Genomic DNA, 19,323 nt, shown 5'->3' with positions numbered 1-19,323 from the left:
TTTTTAACCCTTAAGGCCGGTTCTAATATAAGTCACACGTATTACATATATTATAATATTCTACTTATATAAAACATAATAATAATAATAAAATATTATACATTATTATATTCTACTTTAATTGAGCTGATTTTTTTCACCTACATCTGACCTCATTATTGATATCAAATACTAATTAATTTCTGGAAATTAACCCTTTAATTGCCATGTTTTTGTCATGATGCCACCATGTTTTTAGCTTAAAAAACGGAAAATATGAATAATTTTCAATATGCTTCATGCAAAGCATTTTTTTTTTTGGTTGAATTATTACAGCCTGGAACATGTCAATGATTAGCAGCAGTACTGATTATTTGCATTATTATTTTTGTGCATTGTCAAATACAAGCATTGATATAGCTAAGTGAAAAGAATTAGCTTCTTAAAAGCAAGCTATAAAAATAGTATACATTATTATATTCTACTTTAATTGAGCTGCTTTTTTTCACCTACATCTGACCTAATTATTAATTAATTTCTGGAAATTAACCCTTTAATTGCCAGGTTTTTTGTCATGTATATATATATATATTGTTGTCATGTGTAAATATATATATATATATATATATATATATATATATATATATATATATATATATAAAAGTTATTTATCTGTGTTGAGTTTTGTGACTTTTCTCCGTTAGAGGGCGGTAACGGCTTAGAAAGGCCGGAAATGACGACACACCGCAACATCCGGTTTGTTTTGTTTGGCTAGGTCGTGCTGCCATCAAGCACATCTTAGAAACTGTGCAACTTAAGCTTCATTCTTACAGTCAAGGGTGAATCGTGTTTGCAGTTAAAGCAAGATACTTCTCTTACAAACTGGTAACTTGAAGCTATTTTTGCCATGGGAGTTGTTTTAGGCGTCGAAAGGATGCTACCGGCTAACTAAGGTAACGTTACAATGAGGCTAACCTCAAACCATAGACTGTATATAAATAAGCCTCAAACTCAAGCGGGACACCATAGGGACAAACATCGCTCTTCATTCACTTATTTGCAAGATTTTTGGTTATTTTGCTTCTATAACATGCAGGGCCAGATTAACACTTTGGTGTACACTGGGCAACAATATCCAAGGGCCCCATCATCACGACCCCAGAATCACCATAATCTGGCAAAATACAAGATTAATTACAGTAATATACAGTTAATATACTCAATACATCAATAACTAACTGGCATCAAGTGCATTTTCATGTACAGATGTGCAAACGTTGCCTACAATGAGGGATTGAGAATTTTACTGCAGGTTCCCAGAGGAGGGAGTGCTAGTCAGATGTTTGTATCTGTAGGAGTTAGCACACTGAGCACTTTTAAGAAATTTGATGTTTAAAGTTTATGCAGCGTCTGGATGAGTCCACCAACAGTATCATGGTGATGCTCTCAAATCCCTTTGTGAGCTGCTCCAGGTACACATCCAGACTGAAAGTACATTGGCTGAAATGTCTAAGTATTTTAATTCTTGTATTTGTTTTTGTTTGTTTTTCTTGTTTGTTTGCTTGTCTTGTTTTGTTTGTTTTTATCTGTCCTGTCTTGTGTGGCTTTTGGACATGAGTCTGGTAAATAACCTGAATTGAAATGCTCAGAACTACAAATGCACCACGATGTCCAAACAAAACACATCAGCATTAGTGTAATCTGGCAAAATTGACCCACTACATAGATGATAATAATAATAATAATAATAATAATAATACATTTTATTTGGAAGGTGGCTTTCTTGGCACTCAAGGACACTGTACAAAAAGATAGAAAAAGATAGGGAAGGAAGTGTCCTCAATTTTCACAAAAAATAAGCAAGCAACCACTTTCAAAGCATCCAATATTTATTTAACAACACCTATTCCCAGCTGCACAAATGTATTGAATTGATAGAGGCATCACAGAGGAAGACAAGACACAAACAAAAATCAAGAATCAAGTAGTATTTTGGTCCTCAGCTCATTTTAATCAGAAATCACCCTGTCAACGGCTCCGATGGACAGTTTAACATATAAGTGAGAGATAATTGTGTTATTTTTGTTTGTCCTTTCTGTCAGTGCATGACATTTGTATTCTTTTTAATTGTGGCTGGTCAATTAATTAGATTTTTAATTAATGATTTATGCTTCACCTGTTGTCTCTCCTTAAAATGATATTTTGATATATTATTTGATATATTTATTAAATAAATAGTAAGAAAATATGCTGTCCTGGCTTACCTTGCACATCAAATAGAGATCATTTATACACACTTAAATCAGTGTAGCTGTTGTCTCCTTTGTTAATGTTGCATTAAATCCTGTGTTGATATATGAGGTGTTTCTCTCTTCTGCAGAGGCAGCAGCTCAGTTTTCCAGGTAACCCTGGAGCTGCCATGTAGCGCTGCAGACTGACGGTCCTGTTGTTGGTGTTTACATCCCAGTCGTCGTCTCAATGGGGAAAAGGAAAGACATGATCCACCCCAGGTTTCTTGGTGAGTTCATACGATTACCAGCATTTAATGAATATGTCGGATAGCCAGCGTAATGCTTTCTTTCTGCTGAAATACACAATCAGCCACTCGGTAAGCATTTTTCTTCCTCTGCAGGTGAAGGCGGCTCCAGCCTGCACAGCGTTCACAAGCGGAAACACAAAAAACACAAGAAGCACAAGAGGAAGCACCACAGCTTCGCCGAGGCCCCGGAGCCCGAGCCCATCATGGTTCCTCGGCCCCCATCGCAACTCCGACTCAAAATCAAACTGGGAGGACAGACGCTGGGCACCAAGAGGTGAGGCGCAGGATGGATGGAGGGGGTCAGTTTGTAAGTGAACAAAAAAACCCCTGAACCACTCAGTGACTTTGTGTTTCCTGTTTCTATCAGTGTTCCCACCTTCACTGTGCACCCCGGGGTGGCCTGTCCTCCCACTCCCCTGATGATCATTAATAATGTTGACGATGATGATGACGACGACGACGAAGATGATGATGACGATGACGACGATGAGCCCTCTGTGCCTTTGGAGCAGTATCGGGCCTGGCTCGGTGAGTTATACTGAAGCGAATTGAAACGTTTTATCCTCTTATTAGAGAAGGTCGCTGAGGGTTTATGTATTGCAGGAGGGATTGACATGCATGTTTTCTTTAAAAGATCACCAAAAATACAGTTTCTCTTAGAAAGAAACTGTAAAATTATGCATTACGTCAACATTTGTTCTTTTTGAAAGTGTCGAAATCACTTTATTCCACATGTCTTGAAAACGTCACCAAGAAAACCCATTTGGAATAACTAGATCCTGTTAAAAACATTAAATTCTGCAAAAAAATTACCTGAAACGGCTTGTTGGGGTTCAGTGTTCACAGCTAAACTTGATTTAATTCTAAGGCAACAACAAGGCTGAAAGGTTGAGAAAAGCTGCTGTTTAGAAATGATTGAAAACCAAGAACAACCTAGAACAGAAGGAAAAATACAACCAGGAGTATCAACTTTATTACACTCATAAAATTGTTTAAGTTGTCTGTCTATGATACATTTATATGACTATTTACATAACATTTGTACAAATGTATCTTAAAGGGTTTTCACTGAGTGCTTAATGAAATCTGAACTGTTGTGATTTTTCATTCATCTCAACAACCTTTGCAGTGAACGCAGGTGAAACATCATATTAGTGGATTTTTCATGGACACTTTTCTGTCCTCGGTTGGACAATAAATTCCTCATGTTTTTCTTGTTTGTTCTGTGTCAGATGAAGACAGCAACCTGGCGACGTCCCCGATGCCGGACATGGACTCTGACTCCATGCTGGGCGTGCCCGTGGACGAGGAGGAGAGGTGGCTGGACGCTCTGGAGAAGGGCGAGCTCGACGACAACGGAGAGCTGAAGAAAGAGGTGGACGAGTCTCTGCTCACAGCCAGACAGGTGAGACAGACCAGCAGGACTTCAGTCTACTATTCATCAAAATAATGTCTCACTAGGGACATTTTTGGTTTATTTATTTAGAATCATTCAAACAAGAAGTATATAGTAAACTTTGTAGCCAAAATACACAATAGACACTCGGTGTGAAGTGAAACCCATTAAAACCACAATTCTTTATGCAGTATCCATTACAGCATAGAGTCATGAGTTCTAGAGCGTTGGCTTCAAAATGTCACTATTTCACACCAGATTATCCATTTTCTCATGTTCACCCTATGGGACATAAACAAGCTATTTTGCTGGTTTCCACTCTATTGCAGCACATTATGAACTTATCCCAGACTATGAAAAGGTAAAAAATAGTATATATTTCCCCTTAATGCCTGTCTTTTGTTAAAATCTTTTTAGATATGTATGCAAGTTTAGTAGTTTATATGTATGGGTATGACTGCATGGCAACTTATTATTGTAAAAAAACAGCCTGTTATATTTTTTGTTAAAATTATGATGTAAAAAGCTGAATAAAAACAATCGCCATTCATTTAAGTATTCCAAAGTATATTACATGTTTGTATATATGTTTTCTTCCCATGAAAACCCACATTGTCATTATGTAAACAAAGTGGCATTTTAAAGGGTCAAATCATTGACATCCGTGTAGCATTTAGCAAGAAACCCAAACCCAAAAAATGGGAATATTGTGGCAAAACATAAATAAGAAGAGAATTCAATGATATGCGAATGCTTTGTGACCTCCATTCAGTTGGACACAGTACAAAGCTTTGTTTTTTGGTAAATATATAAAGAAAAAAGTGTTTAAAGGGTGTACATACTGAAAACAAATGAATATTTGGTAGTTATGACTGTTGATAAAGGGACATTTTGTTCTCACCGGTCACCAGAGCAGCTATTTTAAGGGCGTAAAGTGAGTTAAATCAGCTGTAAACATGCGTCCCTGAGTGTTTTTGTTTGTGTGTTTGTATTCAGAAAGCCCTGCTCCACAAGCAGCAGAGCCAGCCTCTCCTGGAGCTCCCCATGGGCTACAAGGAGAAGGAGATGACTGCCGAGATGATGCAGAAGCGCGAGGAACGAGCCCGGAAGAGACGCCTGCAGGCCGCCAAGAAGGCCGAGGAGAACAAGAACCAGACCATCGAGAGGCTGACGAAAACCAGCAAGGCCAAGATCAAGAGCATGAGGGAGAGGAAGTCCAAGCAGAACCAGTGCCCCATGATCCGGTACAGCGACCGCGCCCAGGGCATGGCCGTCTCCTTCCCCTCAGGCGTCCCGCCTCCGGCCCCGGCCCCTCCCCGTCCCCCGCCTGCGGCCCCGCTGAGCTGCGGGGTCAGCGGCTGCACCAACACCAAGAAGTACTCGTGCTCAAAGACCGGCGTTCCTCTTTGCAGCCTCGAGTGCTACAAGAGGAACCTGCTGCTGCTTCAGAGCGCCTGAACTGTTTACAAACGGACACGGATCTGTAACGACAGCGGCGTGAGACATTTACGCTACACAGACGCTGGCGGTGCCACAGATGGTGAACTTGAAACAAATCCTTTCGGGACGGAGAATGTGGATTTATTTTTTATCGTTTTGTCTTTTTTTGCTTGTAGTTGTGTCATATTAATAATAATGCTTTCCCCTGCTGCCATGCTGGGTACACAAATCAATTATGTACATTATAAAATGTTAAAGATCTGTGTACCAAGTATTATACAGTATTTATGATTTGTTGGAGACGACATAAAATTAATATTTTTGATAAGTTTGGAGAAAGAGTAGTTCTGACTAAGGTTGTCATAATACTTGCATTTTAAAATAGAATAATACTAGTTTAGAAAAAAAAAAAATTAAACAGTTTAATTACAAATTCCTAGGCAAAGTTGAATTTTTTTTAATTAACAGCATGCACATGGTTTGTTTTCTTCCCTAATGTTTCATCTGTGGAGCCTTCGCTCAAAATAGTTTTTGTCAGGTTTACTCAAATTAATTGCATACGTAAGTTTAACATAAACCAAAAAATAACCATTTATTTAATTAAATCAAATAAAACTGACACAGATTATAAGACATTTATGTAACTGAAGCTAATATAATTTATCTAAATTACAATGAAAAAGTTTATGTAATTAACGTAATCACTGTTTATATATTATATTTATGGATGTGACCGAGCAAATAAAAAGCAAAATCTTTTCAATTGGAACAAAAACACATTTAAATAGAATATTAAATTACTCAAATCAAAATTAAATAGAATTTATTATCAGTAATTACATAAACATATCAAAATAAATTTGGTAAATTATTTTAGCTATGGTTACATAAATTGCTTATACTGTATACAGTCTAACATTATTCAACTTTATCAATTGCTGTTTATAAATTCTATTTAATTTTTTCAATTGATTTTCTATTTAAAAATGTTTATTTGTTCCAATTACAAATTTCTATCCAATTATTTTAAAAAAAATAAAAAGATTTTGCTTAGTCATATACATGAACAGAATGTTTACCAATAATTACATAAACTTTATAAATGTAAATAGTACATTGGTCAACTATATTAGCTGTAGTTACATACATTTCTAATACATATCTGTTTATTTCCGTTTAATTTGTCTTAATTACATAAACGATTCTCTTTTGGTTTATGTTCAAATTACTTGACTCAATTTGATGAAAAATTGTATGTAGCTGAAGTGAGTAAACCCGACAATTTTGTTGTTTTTTCCAGTGCTTCTGATAGACTGAATGTATAATTCATAGAGGCAATTTTAAACATTGAAAAAGTATCATTTCTCCTGACAACCTCAGCTTGGACTACTTCTCACTTTGTGAATAATGTAAAGATCATGTAAAGAGAGTACGACAAGCAAATTAGTTTTGAAAGAATAAAAAAACGAGACTTTAAACTGCTTCTTTAATCTCAATTTCTTTCTAACAAATGACTCAAATTCAATACAAAACTGTACATCTTAAATTAAGTCACAAATGAAATGTCTTTGCAACAATGCAAACAATCTGTGAAAACATCAATATAACATTATTTGCTCTGTGAACATGCAGCAGCGTAGTTTTTATCCGTCCAGCTTAGTAAAGTTTGTGGCAGCAGAATTTTTTTGGGGCTCTCACGAGAGGTTTGCACCAAAGAGTTTGAGGTATTCACTGGCTTTTCTTGACGCACAAATGACCTGGTTTAAACTGCTGCGAGGCCACAGTCACATTATGCCGTGAAATGCAGGCACATTGTTATATTCAGACACCTGAGACAGAACTGGTGTAAGGAGAAACCTTGCAGTTGTTTGTGTGTCCATTATTGATCACAGGGCCAGGCCGAAGGAGAGTCTGAAGGCCATCTCGACAGGAACCTCTGCCACCGAGTCGTGGAAACACACGTAGAATTCCTGAGGGACGGGCTCCAGCAACATCCGTCTGAAGAAAAGAAAAAGACAGAAATAAACATCAAATTTCATTGCACCAAAATGAGCCGAGGTTCCATTAAAGTATTTGAAGCCGACGTACCCGATAACCCAGTAGGTCATGGTGGGAGCTGGTTTCTTCTGGTCGGTCCAGTTCTCAGGTTTACACTGAAACAGGACCCCGTGTTCCTTCACTGGACCCAGACCCCAACCACCGGGCTGAGGCCGGTCTGCAGCCCGACGGCCCTGCAGGGCAGAAAGTCACGCCAACAGTCAGCTGATTCTTGAGCCCCGACGGGGAAAAAAGGACTAAATGGTATTTTTAAAAATGTTTTTAGGTCAACCTTTTTTGTCCTCTTTTGACATAATGGACAAACTATGCTCTAATATGTATCAACAGACTATAATACAGCAATTTTTAGGCTTTTTGAGTTTGACCATTTTTGACAAAAATCATTTTGTAGTATGGTGTTTTTCTGTCATTTCTGGCTATATTGTGCTTTAATACCTATCAACAGACTATAATTGACCCATTTGAAGCATTTTTAGGCTTTTTAAATTTTGACAATTTTTGACAAAAAGCGACATTGATTTTGTCCAATTTTTGGACATTCCATAACACTTTGGACATTCTTTTTCTTTCATTTATATGGCTATATCTATAGTATGCTCTAATATGTATCAACAGACTATAAAAAAGTCATTTTTAGCATTTTTAGGCATTTTCAAATTTTACCATTTTTGACATTTTTCCACATCCTTTAATGTTTTTCTGTCATTTATGGACAAACTATGCTCTAATATGTATCAACAGACTATAATTAAATCATTTTTAAGCATTTTAAAATTTCACCATTTTTGACAAAAACAACATGACTTTTTTGTGTATGTCCAATTGTTGGACATCCCATAATATGGTGTTTTTCTGTAATTTTGGACAGACTATAATAAAGTCATTTTTAGCATTGTAGGCATTTTAAAATGTCACCACTTTTGACAAAAACGACATGCTCTGCATTATTTTTTACTTTTTGACATTTTTCACCATACTATAGACTGGCATTTTTATTTTTTTGGACATCCTACAATATATAGTATAATCTGTTCGAAAATAACATAAAAACCATATGACTTGTATCGACAGAGTATAATAAGACGATTTCAAGCCATTTTAAAATTTGATGAACTCTTTTTGGTATTTTTGGACATCCTATGATATGGTGGGTTTTTTTTCCATTTTTGAGAGATTATGCTATAATATGTATCCACAGAGTATAATAGGACCATTATTAGCATTTTGTGGCCTTTTAAAAAAATGAACTTTTTTCTGGCATTTTTTTTTTGTTTAATCTAAAATGTAATGACCTTTCACTGAAATATATGGTGCTTATTCAACTTTTGGACATCCTATCATACACGGTTTTTCTGACTGAAATTTAAAATTCTACATATTTTATATGTACTGTATCAACACACTGAAACAGAAAACAAATTTGTTGACTGCTTCCTGGAGGTGAATTCCTAACATATGTGACATTCTTTCATGCCTCGCTGTGAAGAATTACTGCTTCCTGGTGCAATAAATACTCCCCGTCGGGGAATCGAACCCCGGTCTTCCGCGTGACAGGCGGAGATACTGTCCACTATACTAACGAGGAAGGTGGTGAACATTGGAGATCTGTGAGCTTTAACTGGTGGTTTTACAGTACAACAACAATCATTAATGCGAGTTCTAATCTAATCTTTACTATTTACAGTTAATTATTCATCTTTTTGTGGTGGTTTTACATCTATTCCTAGAGGTTTTTTTTAGTGTTTTTGTCATTCTCTTGTAGCATTAAGTCATTTTGTGCCTCCTTGGCACTTTTGGGTGGCCTCCATTTAGACACTTCTTGTAACTATCCCATGTTTTTTGTGACTACATGCATTTCTTCTAACTTTGACTCACCCTGGCTGGTAAGCTCTGCTGAAAGGCTGCTCGTATGGAAAGGCAGCAGTGGTGGAAGTTGCGGATAAGCTGTGGGTGGATGGAGCCGCTGAGCTGAGCCACCTCTCTGTGAGTGGGAGCGATGAAGATCCCCTGAACAGTTTCCATCAGAACGTAGTGGAACAAGGTGTTTTCTGCACCTGAGGTCAGTCTGTCACAATGAGACAACTTAGGTTTTTAGCAGACATCAAGTTTTATCAAACATTAATCATATATGCAGTTAAAATGAAAGAGAAGGATTATTTGTCATCATTCACTTCATGGTGTTGTACATCTCCTCTGTCTCTTTTTCAGTCAGAGTCTTCTTCAGGGTGCCCAGGTAGAAAGGGTTTGGGTGCTTCATCCTGGGAATCTGAAGTCAGGGCAACAGGAATGTGTCAGAACATTACAATGCATCACAATAAATATTAAAACAATGTGGGACATAATGTCCATACGAAGCAGACAGTATTATCGATTTGCCTGCTGTGTTTGAAAACGACAGCTGTAGGTAGTTGTATGGAGGTGAAAACCAAAATACCAAGCAAAAACGACCCTGCTGCCCAATGGATGCAAATAATAAGCTATCTAATTCTCCTCCTGCTGATTTTCCCAGGACGCAGTCAGCGACACAGGATAAGTACTTATTTTATTTATTTATTTGTATTTATTTACATTGTATTTCAATTTTATTTAAAGTCCTAAAAGTGAGCAATACAATTGCAACAAAATAGCTTCTAAATAAAAAAGGACGCCATAATATGGTGTTTTTTCTGCCATTTGTGAACAAACTATGTTCTAATACAGACCTGGGCATTGGGCGGCCCGCGGGCCACATCCGGCCCGTTGGCTGTCCTTGTCCGGCCCGCATGAGGTTACCAAGAAATTAGAAATCAATATAACCGCAGTGCTTTTATTTAGAAAAAAATAGCAAACATTATCATTAGCACTAGAGCTAACAAGCACTTTTACTATAGTTAAGACAACAAATATAGCCACTAATATGTATGACAGAATATAATAAACTCTAACAAACCTTGTGTCCTGTCAGCCACTATAGAAGCCTTTTCATACTTTATATCAACTTTATATGAATTACGACGCATTCGTTATTATTTACCGTTCGTTTTTTCATTTAACCGTTCTACCGGTTATTTCCTGTCACTACCTTTCAAAATTAAAGCACCCGTTTTACACTGGACGACACCTTTTCAAAATAAAAGCATCACAACATTGTAAAACACCTTGAAAATGTACAAACATGAAAAAACAAGCTATATAATACAAAAACATAAATAGGAACCTTGCTAAAGGTCATTTACAGTTGTGTTTAAAATAAATGGAAAAGTGATACAGTGATTGGAGTATTTACTACTCTTTACTGCTATATTTGATTTACTCCACATTAACAGTCTCATTATAACATGTGTTCCTATCAGTAGCAGCTCAAAACCAGATAATTTACTATATTTTATAAAGCGATTACATTAATATTGAGCAGAATTTAGTTCCAAGTTTTGGTCCGGCCCCCACAACCTTCGTGGTATTGGTCATGTGGCCCCTTGGGAAAATTAATTGCCCACCCCTGTTCTAATATGTATCAACAGGCTATAATAAAGTCAACCAGATTCACCATGCATGTCAAGTACAGCACCATCAGGTGTGTGTGTGTGTGTGTGTGTGTGTGTGTGTGTGAGAGAGAGAGAGAGAGAGCAGTGTAGACTAGTTAAATTAATAATGATAAATGAATGTTGTTCTCAGTTGCACTCTCATGTTTACTGTATTCATCTCTCTCCAGATATCAGGATGGATGACACTCCAGTGCAGCCACATCTAAAGACCTTCCCTACCACATTGATGGGAGACAGGAAGCGCAGTTTCTGGGCCAACTGGTATGAAACCCACCCCTGGATTGAGTATTCTGTAATGATGGACTCAGCATTTTGCTAGGCATGCCGCCATTTTAGCCCAGCAAATGGATCAGCAACTGTATTTGACTCACCATTGGGTCTTAGAAAACTGGAAAAAAGCAACTGAAAGAGAGGGAGGTTTCAGTGCACTGACAGGCACAAGCAAGCAATGATTGCATGGAGGGATTACCAGAGGGCTGTCAAAAATAATGCAACACTGGCAAATGTCCTTAATAAGGAGCACACTAAACAAGTGAAAGAAAATAGAGAGGAGATAAGAACAATCGGTGAAGTGCTGCTGCTTACAGCCTACTGTGTTGATACTGTGTGATATAGACCACTGTATGTGAATTTATTTTTTTCTGGTTTCAGAGAGATGATGGTTTCAAGGTTTATTGAGCACACTTTATTTTAAGTTCAATCATTCATTCATTCAATGTATTAATGCTCAATGTATTTTGTTTTGGATTTTAAATAAACTAAACATTTTGAACGCTTAAATATTGCGCTGTTTTCTCCTTAAATGTGCGCCCCTGAAAAAACACTGGCCCACCTCGGCCCCCCTGGTAATTTTGGTCTAGAACCGCCACTGGCGGTAAATATATGACATCACTATATTTTTTATTTGAGGACTGAGCTTACTAGCATTATTATGATGTTACTTTTTCCTGTGGAAGTGGTTTTACTGGCCGGTCTGGAACCGGGGACCTTTCCCTCGCTCATCTATTGGTTGGTGATTGTGTTACGTCACTGAGACTTGAGATAATATCAAACATGTTTGATATGATCCAAACCAAGACTAGGAAAAGACTGATATGAAACAGAGCAGATTACTACCTTAAACTTAACCATGGAGATGAGGGGAGCGCCGAGACTCCAGTAAAACTAGATTTACTAAAGACTTTCAGTTTTTAGTCTGGGACTGGGGAAATCTTTTGGTGTAAGCCCAGCATTAGAGAGGAAGAATAGAGGGCAAGACTTAATAAAAGACTACAACTGTACCTTGAAGAGGCCTCCACTGCCTCCACTCCCATCAGACCCTCCAGACCCCAGCGAGTCCCGTCGCCCCCCCAGCTTCCTCCCTGACTCCGGGGTGGAGTGTGGACTGAGGCCTGGAGCCACCGATGAACCAGACCCCGACCCAGCATCCATCTGTCCCTCACTCCCGCTGTCTGACAGGCTCCTCTGGGGGCTGGACCTGCGGGCCTTCTCCCCAAACAGGCTGCGGCCCCTGGACCCCGTGGAGGAGGAGCCCTTAACTGCCCCGGCTAGCTTGCTGAAGACGGGGGAGGAGGAGGCCAGGCTGTCCAGGCGGTCGCGGGCCGTGGTGGCAGGAAGGAACCAGTCTGCACAGGACAGGCAGGGAGCAGGAGGAGCGTTCAGACGCTCCTCAATACCTGCTTCCAACATCTCCAGCTGCAGCAAGGTGGCCTTCACCTGGAGGCACAACAGAAGAGAGAGTCACTATAAAGGACAAAAAATATATATAAATGAATGAACCAATAAACACAGGAATAAATGAATAAATGGATGGATAAATACAGGAAAAAATAAATACATAATTATATAAATTTAGGAATAAACACAAGATTATTAGAGAGATAAATAAAGCAATATAAAAAATAATAAATAAAGTAATATAAAATGGATGAAAAATATAACTGAATAAATAAAAGTACTAATAAATGTGAAAATAAATATATAAAAACATTGATAATTAAACAGGACATACATTTGTAATATCTCATAAAAATAAGAATCTTACATTTATTTTGACATTTCTGTAACTTTCCATATATTAAGGTAGGATGTACTAACCTCTGCATTTATTTTTCGATTTCTGTCTCTATTTATTGATACTAATGTCACTCTTTGTCCTCTGTAATGCAATTAAAACATATCCAACTACTGTCTGCTCTCCAGAGAGGTTAGGTATTAATGTCTAGCATGTTGTACCAGTTGTAACCTTCCTCGTTAGTATAGTGGACAGTATCTCCGCCTGTCACGCGGAAGACCGGGGTTCGATTCCCCGACGGGGAGTATTTATTGCACCAGGAAGCAGTAATTCTTCACAGCGAGGCAGGAAAGAATGTCAAATATGTTAGGAATTCACTTCAAAGTCTACCTGATCTACGTAAACACAATCAGGTCCCTGAGAGCCCAGAGCTGGTGCGGCACAGCCACCGGCCTCCAACAGCACACACTGCATGAAGTGCCTCTGAACAAACACAAGCAGAGAAAATACTATTGGTGTGAGTGACAAACAACTTTTAGTTTAAATAGATATTGCGCAATGATGTTTGGTTCGCCTTCTCACCAGCCCCACGATGAGGAGGAAGTGGCGTCTTTGAGGCTGGCTGCAGTGCAGAGCGGAGGCGTTGCTCTGAGCTCTCTGCTGGGGGAACACTTCCCTCCAGATGACCAGCTGACCCACCCGCTGCTCCGACGCCAGCGGCAGCAGGCAGTAGTGCTGACAGTACAGGCACACGTCCAGCAGGTCCTCTTTGGGCAGATGGTTGGCGATCAGGTAGGGCTGGAAGGTGGACCAGTTAGTAAAACTTGTTTTGGACATCCCATAATATGGTGTTTTTCTGTCATTTCCGGACAAACTCTGCTCTGATATATATCAACAGACTATAATCAAGTCAGTTTTAGGCATTTAAAATTTTGACCATTTTTGGCAAACATCGACAGACTTTTTTTTCTATCCCCAACTTTTTGGACATCCCATAATATGGTGTTTTTCTGTCATTTTTGGATATATTGTGCTATAATAAGTATCAAAAATACAGCAGGATCATTTTAAGCATTTTGTGGCGTTTTTACTTTTTTGACATTTTTGACGATAGTATGACACCCCCCCCCCATGGTGTTTTTCTGTCATTTATGGACAAACTATGCTCTGATATGTATCAACAGCGTATAATAAAGTCATTTTTAGCATTTCAAAAATGCACCAACATTGTGGTTTTAAAGATATTAAAAATAAGACGGACAAACATTCTATACACCTTATATACATAAATTACTTATATGGCTGCTATTTGGCATTTATTATTAATATATATCATTTTTGTTTGTTTGTTTTCCTGAGAGTACTTTGCGTTAGAGAATTTTTTAAAAATAGGTTAAATAGGTTTTTGCATGTATGAACATCAATTAATAAATATATCTAAATATATGCAGAGGATATACACAGTATAGTATAAGTGGTATAAGACATATAATAACAGAAAATATACAGAAGGCCTAATATACTAATACTTTCTGTGGTCGGATGTCAATTGTAAATTGTTGATTGTTGATTCTTACATATTCACAGTAACAACAGATCCAACACAGTCTACAGCTCTCTGTCCTCTGTGTCGCCTTGGTAAATATTTAAACAGAGTAATTAGGTTGAGGATTTGTGATACAGAACAGGCTCGTTATGTTTTCATGTGTTAAGGTCAACTTCAGTTAGCATGGTCTTCTTTTGTCTCCATATAAGGGTGGCTGTCTAGACAGTGGGGGACCAACAGGAGAGGATCTAAATATGATAAAGCTGCTGGCACTGAGGGGTGTGTGTGTGTGTGTGTGTGTGTGTGTACTTACCTTGTAGAACAAACAGGAACCAAGAATTACATACAGACGCCTCAGGCCCAAAAAGTCCTCGGACTGTTAAAGAAATAAAGACAAAGATAAAAATACCAAAAAAGTGCAAATACACAAATATTGAAATATGTTGTTAATGGGGAAAAATGTGTAAATTTTCAAGAGCTGATGAGACATTATGGATAAAAAAGGGAGAAAAAAAGGATTGAAGTATCAATAAACAAATAAATGTACTGATAAAAACAGTAAAAAAAATATGGAAAATAATAAATAAATGCTGAAATACACAAATAAAACAATAAACATATAAATAAATGTTGGAATAATAGATACATGCCTAATAAATTAGTAAACATGAATAATCAAAGAGGACATAAATAAATATCTTTAATGATTCAACTGGTTGCCTTCTGTCTTATTTTAGGAGTAAAACTTGACAATGAGCATAAAAAATAAATATGCTTATTATACTTAAGCTCGGTGTGATAATAATTAGAAAACAAGTTAAAAGATGAACATAAATGTATTTAATTATGTCACTACTTGCTGCATCAATAATCCCATTCTCTGATTTTGTCTCCCCTGTTTTCTGTCCTCAAGCAGCTTCATGTAGTCAGTTACGCTGCACGTACAAAGGACAAACCAGGACCACACACACACACACACACACACACACACACACACACACACACACACACACACACACACACACACACACACACACACACACACACACGTCTCTAAAAATAGTCTAACCTTCTCCTCTCTGCTGCTGAGGCCAGAAGACAGATGGCGTCTCAGCTAACATGCACCAATACACAACACAAACTTTAGCCAAATCAAACTCCTTTTATTTTATAATTGGCTATTTTGTTGTGACAGGCAACACACATTTAACAGTGCTTTTAATGACAATTGAGCAGTACTGGTGTGTTTTCTCACCATTTCTCCAAAATCAGAAGACTCAAAATCAGAAAGAACAGAATTCACCTCCATCTGTGGACAGAAAAAACATTTAAAAGCTTAAAATATGCTATTTCCTCCTACTGTATTTGAAAAGTTGTGCCCTAAGCAGGCTTTGAATTACATAAACTGGGTATCACTGTATCACTGGAAAGCTGAGACTCTTATGGATTCAATGAGCCCAGTTTTCTTCATGAGGGATGATGTTAGTCATCAGTAGTAGCCAGTTCATTGCAGTGAGTCTTGAGCTCAGTGTATAAAATGAGCTGCTGTGACCTCTAGGATAATAACAGCGTCATGAACATTTACAACCATAAACAAGAGACCTAGAGCAGTGATTCCCAACCTTTTTCTTGAGGGACCCACATTTTTACCACTGTAAACTTTGGCGACCCCCCCCCCCCCCCTTTTTCTCGCAGATTCACCACTTTAAATCTCATAAATCTGCAAATTTTTTCTCGTAGATTTGCCACTTTAATCTTTTTTCTCAAAATATTATCCCCCTCCTCGAGGTCCATATATATTTTTTTTTACATATTCTGGCTGTATGTAATATCCTCCAATAGGGTTGAAATTTGGAATTTGCAAGTATTTCAATGAGTGCCCTATTAAGGGTTAAGAGGTCAAATTTACACTTATATGCTAAATTACTTTGAAAAAGCAGACATTCAAACTTGCATGAAGCCTTGCCATGTGTTGTGAGCTTGTATTGCACCCTGAAAAAATGCATGTATTATAGGCTGGACATAAAGTGGCTGTAGTTTTTCGTTTGTTTGTTGTGGCACCGTTCCTTTAATTGACGATCTTTGCAGAAAATGTTAGAGCGGACTGTTACAACTCAATAGATGGTCTTTAAAAAAAATGTCTAAAGAAAACGCTTGAGTGCGCTGTCTTGTGTATCGTAGAAGATCTTCGTACCTGTTGTCCGCAACATGCTCCGGTACAAGAACCGAGCTTTTAAGTAAATAAAGTTGCCAAGAGAGAAGACTTTGAGTCATCATTGCATGGGTGCAACACTGGGAGATTTACTTTTTTCAAATTTATAGGTATAGATGTATATATTTAACCCATTAGATTTATTACACCCCTAAAAATCAAGAGGGCTTCGCGACCCCCCGTGGATCTTTGGCGCCCCCCTGGGGGGGTCGGGCCCCCCCGGTTGGGAATCACTGACCTAGAGCATTCAGAGGATGTATGTATCTTTCCTAGGTATATTCACAATAAGAGGGTTTCTCAGCTGTTTGAAGAACAAAAGTGATCATCATCCACTCGCTGAAAATACAGAAATCCCCAAAATGACCAAAGTTTTTGAACCTAAATCTCAGCATGGATTCTTCTATGTTGTCCCAAAGGTCTTGGTGTATTTATGTAATATTCTGGAGGGTTTTTGACCATTTTTATCCATTCTTGTTTTGAGAAAAACATGCATAATTCAGGATCAAATGTTTGTAACAAATGGAATCAACCCAAAATTTGCTGCAACAACTTATGGGACATAGTTGAACATGGGAACTTCAGATAGCAACACATTAATGTTCTAAACTCTTATACACCTTAATAGGTTTCATTAATGAATATCACTTAATTATTAGTATGGCAAATATACTATAAATTTAATCTTTAGCATGTTCAGTTTTCTGTAGTGTTATTTACTTCTGTGCTGATCAAATATATTTATGGACATTGTAAAATTTTAATTTAGTTCCAATCCACATATTGTCTCGTGATACATTGTGTCATTTTTAACAGTGAACACTAGAGGGCACTATCGCTACATCTGTGACCACATTGTCACTTTAAAGAGTTGAGAAAACAAGGACACTATGAGATACAAATAGTGGTTATTATTGTATTTACTTCTGTTCCAAGACTAGAATAGATCTTTATAAAACAGATCCAGTTCCAGTCCTTGATTGATTGATTGATTGATTGGCTGAGCCGTGTTCAAAACTGTTGTAAGATACTGTATAAACACAAACCTGTGGCTGCTTTGAATCAGTATTACTGATTAATTATAATTACTTATAAGATTTTTATATATTCAGCAGAAAGACACATGTCTGGTGTAGCAAGTAATTATTTTAAGAAATCTTCATTATTTTGAGGTACCAAATAATTATTTTGTGCTAGTTTCTCATTATTTTAATATAGAAAATCATTATTTTGACAAAGTTTCTCATTATTTTGAGGTACTAAGTCATTATTAGGAGAAAGTTTATTAATTTTAGTACTATGTCATTTTTCCACAAATGTTTCTCATTATTTTTTAAGTACTATGTCATTATTTTGAGAATGCGTCATTATTTTGAGGTACTTAGTCATTTATTCTTGAAAGTTTCGAATTATTTTAAGATAGTAAATCATTATTATCCAATTATTTTGAAGGACCAAGTCATTATTTGGACAAAGCTTCATAATATTGAGGTACTAAGTCATTTTTTCACTAAAGTTTCTCATTATTTTGAGGAAGTTTCTCATTATTTTTTAAGTACTAAGTCGTTATTTGGAGAAAGTGGCATTATTTTGAGGTACTAAATTAATTGTTTCCTTAAAATTTCTCATTATTTTGAAGTACCAAGTCATTATTTGGATAAAGCATCATTATTTTAATCATATTTTACTTTGAATATGTATTATTGTGCCAAGAAAAATGTATCAAAATGTCAGATGTAGTTGATTTACTGTTTGGTCTAAGCTTGGAAAAAGTGTGGTAGAAAGGCTTAGGGTCTTGCATTGCTACATGCATTGGTTCAATGCTGATCACATTTTCATCAGTAGATGAGACCTGATTGTCATCATCTTCAAAAAAGGAAAAAGAAAACATTTCAGCACTTTGTGTATGGTCACAATGAGATCAGTTGAATTAAGCTACATGGATTTTCAAAGTGGCAGAAATGATTGAAAAGACAGAAAATAGTTGACATTTTAACAGCCTCAAATTGTAGAGCTTTTCCATACCTTGCTAATGCTAGCTTTATGGACTTAGCTGACTAAAAAACCTCAATAATAAGACTAAACAACTTTGCAATATTCATAGCCTAGCCTTTATTAATAAGAAATAAATGTTTATTATAGCTAAAAATGTCATCACTTACCGACTGGGGGCGCGCTCTGAATCATGGAAATTAGTTGTGCAATGGAAGGCTCCAACTTGGAAAACTAATAAAATTGCCTAAGTCACGTTTTATTTTGACTTAGGCAAAATAAATGCACTTAAGTCACACACTTGACATAGGCCGTTATCTTAAAGGGGTAAAATCACATGATCTGATCAACTGAGGATGTAGGTGATTTTGGGTACACCCAGACTGCCTTGTGCGCTCAAATTTAATTTCGAACCTCCATCCAGTCTGGCAACCAGAGAGGTTTCTTAGCCCTGTTTTAGGGATCCAATCACAGAGCGGGGAGGGACGGCAAGACGTGGACGCGTACTACTCGGCACTTGGAAGCTTGTAGTTTTCTAACGGATCCAACATGGCTGCTGCAGACGCAAAACTCTCTTTAGCTGTAGACGGCGTTTTAATTAGTTTAGAGCGAAAGTTGAAAGGCGA

At 37.3% G+C, this 19,323-nt stretch overlaps 2 protein-coding genes and 2 non-coding genes across 4 annotated transcripts in view; 2 read left to right on the top strand and 2 right to left on the bottom strand.

Moving 5' to 3' along the window:
* The first annotated feature begins 738 nt into the window (after positions 1 to 738).
* ino80b (INO80 complex subunit B) lies at positions 739 to 6,212 on the top strand. The gene is made up of 6 exons (XM_059355413.1): positions 739 to 932; positions 2,360 to 2,497; positions 2,612 to 2,792; positions 2,886 to 3,046; positions 3,751 to 3,923; positions 4,911 to 6,212. Exons 2-6 carry the CDS (start codon positions 2,458 to 2,460, stop codon positions 5,370 to 5,372), a joined length of 1,017 nt encoding a protein of 338 aa, XP_059211396.1. The 5' UTR covers positions 739 to 932; positions 2,360 to 2,457; the 3' UTR covers positions 5,373 to 6,212.
* Positions 6,213 to 6,631: 419 nt separating this feature from the next.
* Positions 6,632 to 19,323, bottom strand: part of intu (inturned planar cell polarity protein) — a 33,487-nt gene continuing 20,795 nt past the window's right edge. Inside the window, exons 9-17 of the mRNA XM_059355412.1 lie at positions 15,752 to 15,805; positions 14,810 to 14,872; positions 13,533 to 13,748; positions 13,341 to 13,433; positions 12,218 to 12,652; positions 9,584 to 9,678; positions 9,288 to 9,477; positions 7,443 to 7,585; positions 6,632 to 7,352 (exon numbers count right to left, since the gene is read on the bottom strand). Of these exons, the coding sequence (XP_059211395.1) occupies positions 7,241 to 7,352; positions 7,443 to 7,585; positions 9,288 to 9,477; positions 9,584 to 9,678; positions 12,218 to 12,652; positions 13,341 to 13,433; positions 13,533 to 13,748; positions 14,810 to 14,872; positions 15,752 to 15,805 (1,401 nt within the window). The 3' untranslated portion in view covers positions 6,632 to 7,240. The remainder of the gene's footprint in view (positions 7,353 to 7,442; positions 7,586 to 9,287; positions 9,478 to 9,583; positions 9,679 to 12,217; positions 12,653 to 13,340; positions 13,434 to 13,532; positions 13,749 to 14,809; positions 14,873 to 15,751; positions 15,806 to 19,323) is intronic.
* trnad-guc (transfer RNA aspartic acid (anticodon GUC)) lies at positions 8,926 to 8,997 on the bottom strand. Its single transcript has one exon. It is a non-coding gene; the product is annotated as a tRNA-Asp (tRNA).
* trnad-guc (transfer RNA aspartic acid (anticodon GUC)) lies at positions 13,184 to 13,255 on the top strand. The gene has a single exon. It is a non-coding gene; the product is annotated as a tRNA-Asp (tRNA).

This window comes from Centropristis striata, chromosome 17 (assembly GCF_030273125.1).
Source record: "Centropristis striata isolate RG_2023a ecotype Rhode Island chromosome 17, C.striata_1.0, whole genome shotgun sequence".
Taxonomy (NCBI): domain Eukaryota; kingdom Metazoa; phylum Chordata; class Actinopteri; order Perciformes; family Serranidae; genus Centropristis; species Centropristis striata.
This window is presented reverse-complemented; position numbering and strand designations above follow the sequence as displayed.

Coding starts and splice junctions, on each gene's coding strand:
- ino80b (XM_059355413.1), top strand. CDS start 2,458: ATGGGGAAAAGGAAAGACATGATCCACCCCAGGTTTCTTG. Junction 2,793..2,885: donor CAGACGCTGGGCACCAAGAG/GTGAGGCGCAGG, acceptor TGTTTCTATCAG/TGTTCCCACCTTCACTGTGC. Junction 3,924..4,910: donor CTCTGCTCACAGCCAGACAG/GTGAGACAGACC, acceptor GTTTGTATTCAG/AAAGCCCTGCTCCACAAGCA.